Raw genomic sequence first — 11,729 nt, 5'->3', positions numbered from 1 at the left:
ATACTAATGTGCCACAAACAGGACTTTAATATCACCAACCATTCCCATTTTATTACGGTGTATCCATATAAATGGCCCACCCTGTATATCATGACTCCATAGTAGAAATATAGTATCTTAAAAATGTTCTTGTATGCAGCAGGTCTTGCTGCTAGAAAGGCTGCTGACAGCCTCAAGGGATGTTTATAAGAAATCTGCCACATTTAAAAAATGTCAAGGCAAACCCAACAAAGGAGTCTGCATACAAGCATCTTTTTTTTTAAGTTTCTTAATTTAATTATGCTGTCACTCTGTGAAAGAAGAAAAGGTCACTTTTCTTCACATTTAAACTATAAACTGGCAGTTTGATGAAGGACTTTTGTTGGTAATTTAATATAAAAATGCTGACTGTAAGGAAAAAAACAAACCCTCACTTATTAGTGATGAACACAATTCAGCTGGTGTTTTGGTGATTGTTTTGAAGAGTGCTCCAAGTTTTTGGTACAGTCTTTCATATGTGTTCACTTGAGTTGAGATCAGAGTACTCTGAAGACTGATTCACATCATTCTCACACTCAACCCATTCAGTAGCCCCTCATCGTATTGATGGGAGATCATTCTGCAAGAGTCCCACTTCCCTTCAGGTCAGGAATGTTTCATAGATTAAAATCAATTTTAAAAAAAAAACATTCTCTGAGAAATTGTGCTCACATGCAGCGACCTCTCCCTCAAACACTGAGATTGGACTCCTTGAACGAATAGTTGTTCCAACTATATGTTTACTTAGCTTCACTTGGAGCCTATCTGCAGATGTCTGCACAGAGCAACATCTGGGCCCTGCTGTGGAAAGTAACACCCATCTAAAGGGGGGTTCTCAAAGTCTTAGTGCCAATTTAAGGAGCCAACTTATGACTGAAAACAACACACGAAAAATGTAAACCATAAATCTTTTAGCAAGAAAGCATTTTTTGTTTGGTTTTGGTTTACAGGTTGTTAATCACTAGCCAGATGGAAATTTTTAACATTTATTACTTACTCATTGTTTGGAAGGTTTAGACTTGAAATTGTGAAGTGAATAAGTGAGCTCCACAATATATAGATACATACACATATAGACCTTTGAGGAGTGACTCGGAGTGTCTGCATATATTTAAAGCAAACAAGCTGTGGTGACAGAAGTTTATGCATTTAATTCAAATACAATTTAGCTGATTTGAAAATGTTTATACATTTTACAGTTTATTTCACAACACAAATGTCTTTTTTGCTTTCATAAATAAAACCTAACTTATAAATGTGATTAAAAATATGGGTATCAGTCTGTCTAGTTCGCAAGCAGAAACCACTGTGAGACCATTTCTGCTGCTTTGGTGTAACAAAAGTAACATCGGAAGCACTGGAGAGGCAACAGGGAACCGTTTTGCAAGTGCTTTCCACGGACCATTCTTCTCTCCTTATCCCCCCTGACTAATTTTTCTATAGTTGTGCTTTTTTGTTAGTGCTCTTGTCACAGCTGGTAGAATGAGCTGGTATCTGCAGCCCATTCATGTTGACTCAAAGTATGAAGGAGACATCGTGAGATGGGCCAGTACATATGGAAAGCTAAATACAAAAAAAAGTACAGAAAATATTGCAAAGTTCATGAAGATAACTTGACCTACAGTAATTTGCATTAAACATCAGCTTTGATAAAGCTGAAGCTTGATAAACCACAAAGGCAGCGAGGCACAGTCAGATGAGTCTTACATCATGTGAGGACGAGTGAGGCCAAGTAAATCCACACTGACATGACATTATTTGGGTAGGGGTGCACATACACAGCCAGGGCAAACTCCACATTTGATGCCTGAACACTGTGAATGCCAGTGCTGTACACTGCCTCTATAATGGACCGGATCTCAGAGAACGCCAGATTGAGGGGGAATCCCGAAATCTTCAAAGGAAAAGAGAAAAAAAAAAGAGAAAACCAAAAAAACTGTTAGTGATATGAATTTTTCAAAGTGAGCTCACGCGCTTTCGGCCAACTTCTTCAGCACAGACTTAAGATCCATGACACAACACAGTGACTCAGAGTAGCTTCTTGCGGAGGCACACCCTTTTTCAGACTTACTCTGTAGTCTCCCAGCAGGCTCTGCAGCTCATGGCGGTGTCCCTCAGCCACATCTTGTCCTCGGATCAGCTCCAGCTTGGGCAGGAACTGTTTCAGGGTGGTGGTGCAGTAGCGGTTCCAGCGGGTTGGCTGACGAGGTCGCCACTCCATTATCTTCTCCTTCAGGATCCTCTCGATTCTATTCAGAGCGACATGGTGCATGTGCTGCGTTTAGCCTGTGGTTGTTTTGAGAAGCGGCAGTTTCTGCTGTTTTACTTGCCTGTCCTGAAGCTCTGCTGCAGCTGCCCTGTCTGTGCGACGATACACCAGCTCCTCTGGCTAAAGACAATGACAAATATTTGAGAAACAAACAAAGAAGTAAAAATAGGTTTATACAAAAATACTGAACACTTACTTGTACGCTAGACAGTCCAGGGTGGGAGAAAGTTCGGGAGAAAAACGGTTTCCACAAATTAGCTTTTGTGATGTCAAAACTGATCCTCATTGGTGATGTATATTGTTGAATGTTGAACCAAACCTTAAAATAAAAAAAATAAAAAAACAACAAAAAGCAGACATGAATATAAAACTATGCAAAATTGTAAAAATGATGAAGAGTAATTAAATGTATAAATCTTTACTCACATTGTCAGCATTGACCAAGCAGCCAACTGCCTGAAGTGGGCAGAAGGTGTCGTACTGCCCGTAGAACTGACCGCTGCTGGGATTCCAGATAAGGTAGAGGTTCTGCTCAAGGGTCAGGACATAAGCCGTGGGTCCCTGAGGAGGGATGAGGAGGGAAGATTTTAGAACTCTTAGTGCTGCTGCAAGAACAAGTCTGAAAAACGAAGCAGCAAAAATAGCTGTTCTTGCAGTGGTGGCTGAAGACTGGTTGCAAAAGTCAGTCCCCATAGACTCCATTATTAAACTATGGAACTTTACAGCAAAGATGAGCATATTCACAGCCAACAAAAGACTGTTTTGGTCGCTATGAATTTTTTAAATAAAACACATTTAAACTATATTGCTTAGAAACTGTGGGTCAAAGTGGGTGAGGTCACTTTGAGACAAGTGGGTGTAGCCGCTAGCTGTCTGCTTGTCTTTAGCCAAAAAAAACCCTAACATGGCAATGACCAAAACTAACACTGAAGCAATGACCTCTTAACCCTGTTTGGTATGTTTTTAAAGAATAGCAGTCTATGAATACAGCTTGCTAATGGTAATTACCACCAACATTTATTTATGGTCTATGTGCAAGTTTTTAAAGCTGTGCTCTACTTAAAAATGTTACTGAAATGTCTTCAGGTTTAAGAAATAAATGTCACCCACCTCCGGTATGGCTGTACCAATTATAAGCCAGGCTTTCTTGCCCATAGACAGGAAGTAGTTGCACAACAGTACAGCGTGTTCCTCTTCATCACCCGCTAGAAGGGTTAGGAATTGCTAAAAACAACAACAACAACAAAAAAGGAGCTACCACAAGGTACTACAATATGAGCACTGCCCTTCTGTATACAATGCTGGCATCTTGAAGAAAGTTCACTTACGTCACAGGTGCTCCATAGATCGCAGGTTGCAGAAAATGAAACTTGGTCAGGCAGAGAAGGGATGAGTGACACAAATCGAGCAACGAGGGGCTGTGCAGGGATAAATATCAGTGCATCAGCAAATTATATCTAATTACCGAAGACGTTTTCTACATTAAGTAATATCACACTAACCGTGGCTTCCAATGGGTTATTGGGGAATTCATCCAGTAGCTCCTTTGGGGGACTGAGTGGTCGAATGTAACGTGTGATGAAGACCGTCTTCCCACTGAGGTCTATGACTGTGGTAATGCAGGGTCGGTCTGGGTATCTCTGAGCTGCGTCTCTCTCAAATCTCTCTGAAGCTTGCAGTAAGCGCTCATCCTCTTGGGTGTCAAACTGCAAGAGAAGGTCAAATGAACAATGAATAAGGGCACAGAGCGCTAGTTAAAAAGAAGTAACTTCAAATGTTGTGTCATGAATGGGTGATTAAAGGAGGATAAATGCTCTAATGGAGCAGTTACCTTCATTTCCTTTATCTAGTACATGCAGCAAAAGCAAATAAGCGATACAAGAGGATGACAGAAATAAGAGGAAATTAATTCATAACAAATTGTTTCAAAAATAAGAAACATGCATGTAAGTGTCTAAAATGTATAGGGTCTATTTAAACACTTAAGCAGACATACTTAGCTTTGCTCATTTTCTTACATTACATTAAAAATTGCTCAAGTTTCAAACAATGAGCAGGGCTTTTCCTACACAGAGAAAATTTCACTTGGCGATTGTGAGACTAAGTAATTTTTTAAAAATGGGGCTTCCTTACTTAAGCGTTTTTGTTTGTCAAATGGCTATAAATCATTCATTATTACTTTATGTATCACTTATGTATCACCTGACAACACTATGACCTATTCTGAGCAAGGAATAAATCTTAAGACGTCAGCCTTTATGAAAGGCATTCCTTAAACCCAAAACTCTTCCTTTGGTTTTAGTTTTCTCTTTTTCCTTCTTTGGGCTCTGTATGTCAAAGGGAAGAGATATTCCGAACATGGTTATCTCATGGACATAGCTCAGTATTTGAGCACAGAAGCCCCACCAAACAGATGGAAGATGGCTGAAAAGGTGAGTAGGTAAAATTATTCCAATTGTTCCAGACTGTAGATGAACTGCACTAAGGCCAAGTAAAGTAAAAATTATTGTGACCAGAGAATCATGCAAAGCTACTTCAGTAATCAAATAAAAACATGGAGCTAGAAATGAACATATTAGGTCTCCTTTATATATATATAGAGAAAAGCTTCTTTAAAGATAGACTCACTGCAAAGTCAGATTACCAAAACATGATGCTGAATGACAAGAGGTTTCTTGAGGTTGCCGTTTAAACTTACCTTCTCCCTAACAGACTCTCCAGGTACCAGCTGTGGATCGACAGTGATGAACAGCGTGATAAATGTTCCCTCACTCAGACTTCTCAAGATATCAAAACCACTATTAGTGAAGTGGCTCTTCTCCTTGCTGTAACCCAGCAGCACAGCTGGCGTGTTCACTTTAAATGTCCCATCAATCTAAGAGAAATGTCAGTGAGAAGTCCAGTCAGTCACAGCCATTTAGTGTGTGTACATCATGTCTGCTTAAATCGTAGACGCACCTTGGACTGAGAGTAAATTGTGCTGAAAGGGATCTTGACTGAGCCCAGCCAGCGCTTCTCTATGTGGGTTTGAATTGATTTCCCTCTGTTTTTGTCATTCTGAGGAGCAAAAATACAAATAATTCAAGCAGCAAGTACTGGTATGACACAATGAGGGTGAGGATGCAGAATTTTGTCAAATTTCTTTTTATATTCACTCTTGAAGAGCATAAAAACCCACAAAAATAGTCACAAAGGTCTTTAGGAGATATCAATAAAGGCCAAAGTCAAGTTGGCAATTACATTAATATCTGATAATACAGAAATTAATTGTATTATATCACTAAAATGACATATGTGTTGCTGTCTACATAGATAGAAATTCATATTTAACAGAAATTACACATAAGCCATTTTTCACAGTATAACCTTTTATTTCACTTATCTGACTTTAAAATCAGGGACTGGCTCACTGTTAGCTGTTATTACGCTGCCTTCAAGACGTTAAACAGTGGATGTCTTTAGTTTCTTTTTTTTATTAAATGAAAACAAAACAGAGATTGTCATTTTTGTCATTGACAGTGCTCGGGGCCCCTTATCTTCTTATTGTAAGACAGATGTTAAAACCCTTGGTGTGTACCTTGATGGTTCTTTTAAACCGTGTAGGCAGGTGAGTGCAGTAGTCCAATCTGGCTAGCTGTCTCAGATGGAAAAAGCTAAAGTAAAGCCATATGTTCCAGCTAATCTCTCTGAACGTGTTATTCATCTGTTCATTACATGCAGACTGGAGTACTGCATTTCTCTGTACTTGTCTGTACCAGTCTTCTATTTATAGTCTCCAATTGGTCCAAAATGGATCTGCTCGTCTGCTGACTGGTACAAAACGGAAGGAGCATAGACCCCCAGTGTTGGTCTCTTTACATTGGCTTCCTGTTCTTTACAGAATCCAATTTACATTTTTACTCCTTGTTTTCAAATCTCTAAATGGCTGAGTCCCCTCTTGTCTATCTGTGCTTCTTTTTTTAATGCTCCAGAAAGAACTGTAGGGTTCAAACTTACAGTCTAAACTGAAATCTCATGGCGAGAGAACCTTTTCTGTGGCAGGTCCCAGACTCTAGAATAGTCTGCCTCTAAATATTAGATCTGCACAAACGCTGGAACATTTTAAATCTTTACTGAAGACACATTTTTATGACCCCAACATTTTTTGTTTTTACAGCCTTGTTGTTGTTTTAGTCTTATCCCTTCTCTTTTATATTTTATTGCATCACTGTCGTGCATTTTACTTATTTTAGCTGCATTTTAGTTTGTAAAGCATAGTTTGAAATGTGCTATATAAATAAACTCGATTTTTACCATTTGATTCACGGATATTGAATCAAGATCTTTAACTGAAATCTAAACCTGACAGGAAGACAATGGAGTGATGTGAGAAGTGAGACAAAGTGAACAGTGTTTACTCACCATCACAGTCTCATGTACCACTTCATCAAATATGTTGATGAAAACCTCATCTTTGACTGACTGCAGGCTAGCAGTGCTGTAGTCACCATTTGGAGCGCTGTAGCGAGGAACATTAGGTAAGTAACACCACTCAGCAGCCATTGTGCTGGGCAGTTATTTTGAAAAACAATGATGGGAAAATGCATGTTTAGAATCACCAGTCAAATCTGATGAAAAGTGCTCAAAAAGCCTCTCTTGTAATCGTATCTGGTCAAAAACACCAAGCTTTCACTTTGTGATACACTGCATTAGCCAGCTCAGTTTCATCATGATTAAAGGAGCCTGTGCAGGACAGGTACAAAGGCATGAGGAGATCCTAAACAACAACTATTTTTGTGCATGCCTGAGTTTTTGTGGATGAATAACAGAAAACAAAAAGAAAATCTTTAAACTGTTAATTAAAAGTCACACACGGCTAGCCCCACATTTACAATTATAATGGGCATTTCAAAAATAAAATAAAATAAAAAAACAATAAAAGAGATAATTAATAATAAAAGAAGCAGAGTAAAAAGGAATCCACTTACGATCAGTTATACGACATACAGCATCAAGTAAAACAGGTGCTGAGGCTAAATGCCTTGTAACTATAAATGTAAACTGACACTTTAGGGTGTATTGTAAAGAGTTATAGTTGGCCAGAGCATAGAAACTAAATGTCTTCCAAACTCAGTATAGACTTGAGGGATTTGGAACAACTGGGACTTAATGGACTCAGTTTGAGTCCCAGAGCACTATTAGAGAAGTGAAGTAAAATGGCAGTTTCCCAGTGAGAGCCACAGAGTAAACAGTGACACAGCACTTCTGTGAGACCACCCACATCGTACTATAAAAGCTGGTAGTAATAAACCTGAGGATATAAAGACGTAGGATGGAGAGAAAAGTGGCTTATATAAAGTTTTTCCTTCAAAACACGTAAAAATGTTATTTATTTTCCTATTCCTGTACAAGAAAATTATTACTTTGTTATAGTTTATCAACAAGATTGTCCAACATTTTCAAATTCATATTTACAGTTTAATATGCATCAAAAATGCTAAGGTATTTATATTCTGAATTCCTCTTTATATTGTGACACTAAATAGTGGAAATCTACAAATCTGACAGTCCAATCAGAGAGATCATTCAACACAAAGCCCCCCCCCCCCCCAAAAAAACAAAACAAAAACAAAACAATTCACCTAAAAGGCAGCTGCAGCTCCTCGTTCCAGCATGGGTTTGGTCCATCGGCTGTGGCTGTTTGAAGTACTGTGCGTTGGAAGGAAACCTCCACAAATGGCCTCACCTGTATCTAAATTAGACACACAAATACTCCACATACTTGACACTGATTATAGAGACTCTGTATTGTTATCAGATTATGCTCGGCTGCTTGTATAAAGCAAAATAAGATTAGACTTTGTGCTGTACCTGGTCGAGAAGCCCAATGCTGCCCTGAAGGGCACTATGAGATGACTGTTCTGGTTTACTACAATAGAAACCCATTAAAACACAGTTCAGTGTCCAGTAAGATTTCTAAACGTATATGCTTGTTTCTAAATTTGAATGGCTGAACTCACTTGCTCTGAAGCCTGCGGACTGGGATATCATAAGCCCGGATGATGTTAACAAGCAATTTGATGTCTCCGTCAGACAGATTCTGGGCCGTCACCTTCTTTCTTTCTTTCCTCTGAGGTTTCAGTGGTCGTTTTGGTTCAGCCAGCTTGAAAAGGTTTATTCCTAAAATCCTGATAAATGCAACAAACATGTAATCACTTTGTCAACAGCCTGCAGGACTATTAGTTTAAAATTAAATCTTACTGTAATGTAGATAAGAATTTGTGGCAATATGACAAAGCTTTTTTGCTCTAATTCTGGGTTGGGGGTTACCACCAACAGTACTCAGTCCCTCCAGGTATTTGTAGTTTTATTTGTCAATATCATTAAGGATTCTTCCTGTTAAAATGAAGTTTTTCTTTCCCACTGTCACCAAAGCATTTGCTCATAGGGGTATATATGATTGCTAGGCTTTTCTCTGTATTATCGTAGGGCCTTTACCTTGCAATATAAAGCACCTTGATGCAGCTGTTGTTCTGATTTGGTGCTATATAAATGAATTGAATTGAAAATTTAAAGTAACCTTTAATGGCATTAACAAGAACCGCTGGAAACATACTGTGCTGCTTATCCTGTATCTAAAGTCTAAAATAGGCATATCACAATAAGTGTGTATTGAACAATATTTGTGATATTTAAAAATAAACAGTTATTGTATTAATAATGCACAGAATAATATTGTTAATATCAGAAATTCTTCCCTTTGCAAGCTTTTGTATAATTGCAGTTGTTAACAGTTGTTTAACTGATCTGACAAAAAGACAAGATACAACAACATCGACAATGATAATAATAATTTTGCCTTTTTTTCCACCCAAAATTGCACGGATATTGTAATAAATATCACAATTTATTCTTTGATAAATGTGAAGTCAAATTTGGATTTGGATATTGTGACAGCCCTGGTATAAATGTGCCGGAATATAATCTGGTATCTTACAGAACGGCTATGATTCAGGATGTAGCACAGGTAGAGTACCAGTTGGAAGGACTGTGGTTTAATCTCTGACTCCTCCACTTTGTTTGTCAACATATCCTTGTCCCTTTTTGGGGGGCCTTTTTCAGCTTTATTGATAGATACAGTAAAGAAATGACAGGAAAGTGGAGGGAGAGAGAGCGAGAGGGGAAGTAATCAACCAGCACCCGTATACATGTCCTTTATACTGAATCCCATTGCATTTATTTGTTTGTATCCTTTATTTTTGCATCCATTTGAGTGTGAGCATGTGCATCATAAATTTAGATAACAAAATTGCTTGTATTTTTTAGGCGTGTAGTACAGAAGCTTTTGAGTGCTCTGTAAAGGTAGAAAAGTGCTCTAAAGGTACCATTTCATTTACCAAATCAGTTGGATAATGCCCTGTTGTAGATTAAACAACTGATTAAAAACATTTATATAATTTCACTGCATTTCACTCTCAGACAGCATGCTTGCTTGTTGTTCCTAGGGTATTTAAATGTGGAATGGGAGGCACAGCCATCAGCTATCAGGCCGCTCTCTGGATCTGCCTCCCAGTTTGGATTTGGGAAACAGACACTCACTCTACTTTTGAGATTCTTTCTATTTTGATAAAGCTTATAGTTATGGCTAGATCGGGTAGGCCTGAACCCTCTCTTAGTTATGCTGCAATAAGCTTAGGTTCCTAGGGACTTCCCATGACACACTAAGCATTTATTTTTAATGCACCTTTTTTCATTCTTCGTGTGGTTATACACTACTATTGTCGTTAATCATAGTACCTCAAGTCGCCCTCTGCTGTCTTTTCTTTTCCCTCACCCCCAACAGGTTGCCCCTCTCTTACAATGGTTCTCCCAGAGGTCTGTTTCTAGTAAAAGGAAGTTTTTCCTTCCCAGTGTTACTAAGTGCTTGCTCATAGGAGGTCATCTGATTGTTGGTGTCTTTATCCTTGTGTAAGATGCCTTGAAATTACTTTAAATAAATCTGAAAAAATTAACTGGACTGACTTAAAATGCCAACAATCAGATGATCCCGTAGGAGTGAGCACTGGGCAACGGTAGGAAGGAAAAACTCCCTTTTACTAAGAACAGACCTCTGGCAGAACCATGTTAAGGGAGGGGCAGCCCTTTACTGCAGCCTGATGGGGAAGAAAAACAATAGAGTAGAGCATATAAAGATGTCTATCAGTATAATGTACTGCTGCAAGAGAATGCTAAAAGACTTCTTATATTAGCAACTTCTAATATTTTACCATTTTATTGGTGTTAATCTCTATGAAATTTTACAGCTTTTAAAATCTTTAGCTTCATATTCTGACTAAATTCTTTTTGATTATTTACAAAACCCTGGGAGGATTGAACACTGGAAACAGTCTGTTATATTCATTCATGCACTGGTATTCAGGGTTTAAACTAAAAGGAGAAACAGAGACACACAAAAGACAAAGAGACAAAAAAACAAAGCAAAACTCTAACATACCCTGGACCTGCACCACTGTAAAACAAACAAACAAACAAAAAAAAACAAAAACAAAAAAAAGAAGAAGAAAAGCAGAAAAATAGAAAAAAAAAAAAAAACAAGAAATGAAAAAAAGTGTACATCAACAGCATGACTGACACTGATGTACATTATTAAATATAAATTTGCTTAAAAATAGTCAAAGACTGAAATTGATTTCAAATGTTCTGTTATCATGTCCACATGTTGTGAAACCAGCTCTAGCACAACAATGTATTAACTTCTAGAGGAGAGAACAAATTAGACAGGCGAATGCAGTGTTGAGTTAAGGATCAAATACGCCAACCCAGCAGCTGCCAAAATGCACAGTTACATCAGCGTGTAATTTTATGCTGGCCCTGCAACTCTTTCTGATGGCTGTTGAGCAAACATGTCAAACTTCCTAGCCTTAGCTTTACATATGGAACTGGAAGTTCAAGGACTCTCTGTAACCTTAAAATCTTTTTTAACACCAGGATTAAGCATTAAATATAAAGAAATTAACAGGTATCTTTTTTTAAGGGGGGGGGGGGGGGGGGGGGGGGGGGGTTAGTGTATGGATTAGTATTTAGTAACTGCCAGTGGTGAGGGAAGTATTTTTTATCAGTTACTTTTTTGAAAGTGTTAAATACTAAACATAAAAGTACTTAATACAGGAAAGTGACTTCTGTGTCAGTTGCGCACAACATCATTAGATTATTAGCAGTGGACTAAAAGTACAGTTGAGTGACAAGATGCAAGTACAGTACAAATACCTTAAATCTGTACTTAAGGAGAGTACCTGAGTGAATGTACACTGCACCACAGGTGAATAAAGAAAGAAATAGCCGTACTTGGAAACATAACATACACAGCACAAACAAAAAAGCTCATATATTTTGAGTCAGGCTATTCAGCTTTTGCTAGCAGTGCATATTTACCCAATGGTTGGTATCTCTTCTTCTATCACCA

General features: G+C 38.2%; 1 protein-coding gene across 4 annotated transcripts in view; it reads right to left on the bottom strand.

The window, feature by feature from the left end:
- Positions 1-1,023: 1,023 nt before the first annotated feature.
- Positions 1,024-11,729, bottom strand: part of cc2d2a (coiled-coil and C2 domain containing 2A) — a 22,171-nt gene continuing 11,465 nt past the window's right edge. Inside the window, exons 23-39 of one of the 4 annotated variants that reach the window (XM_065469688.1) lie at positions 11,699-11,729; positions 10,761-10,775; positions 8,287-8,454; positions 8,138-8,195; positions 7,909-8,018; positions 6,689-6,785; positions 5,246-5,344; positions 4,986-5,162; positions 4,119-4,133; positions 3,790-3,993; positions 3,616-3,705; positions 3,398-3,511; positions 2,714-2,848; positions 2,484-2,606; positions 2,349-2,407; positions 2,090-2,267; positions 1,024-1,912 (exon numbers count right to left, since the gene is read on the bottom strand). The exon at positions 11,699-11,729 is cut by the window's right edge and continues 61 nt beyond it. In XM_065469688.1, coding sequence (XP_065325760.1) covers positions 1,727-1,912; positions 2,090-2,267; positions 2,349-2,407; positions 2,484-2,606; positions 2,714-2,848; positions 3,398-3,511; positions 3,616-3,705; positions 3,790-3,993; positions 4,119-4,133; positions 4,986-5,162; positions 5,246-5,344; positions 6,689-6,785; positions 7,909-8,018; positions 8,138-8,195; positions 8,287-8,454; positions 10,761-10,775; positions 11,699-11,729 — 1,859 coding nt within the window. In that variant the 3' untranslated portion in view covers positions 1,024-1,726. The remainder of the gene's footprint in view (positions 1,913-2,089; positions 2,268-2,348; positions 2,408-2,483; positions 2,607-2,713; positions 2,849-3,397; positions 3,512-3,615; positions 3,706-3,789; positions 3,994-4,118; positions 4,134-4,985; positions 5,163-5,245; positions 5,345-6,688; positions 6,786-7,908; positions 8,019-8,137; positions 8,196-8,286; positions 8,455-10,760; positions 10,776-11,698) is intronic. The other 3 variants (XM_063465990.1, XM_065469689.1, XM_063465992.1) reach the window with 3 other exon arrangements.

This window comes from Pelmatolapia mariae, linkage group LG23, assembly GCF_036321145.2.
Source record: "Pelmatolapia mariae isolate MD_Pm_ZW linkage group LG23, Pm_UMD_F_2, whole genome shotgun sequence".
Classification (NCBI taxonomy): domain Eukaryota; kingdom Metazoa; phylum Chordata; class Actinopteri; order Cichliformes; family Cichlidae; genus Pelmatolapia; species Pelmatolapia mariae.
Note: the sequence above shows the minus strand (reverse complement) of the source record. Positions and strands in the feature narration are given on the sequence as shown.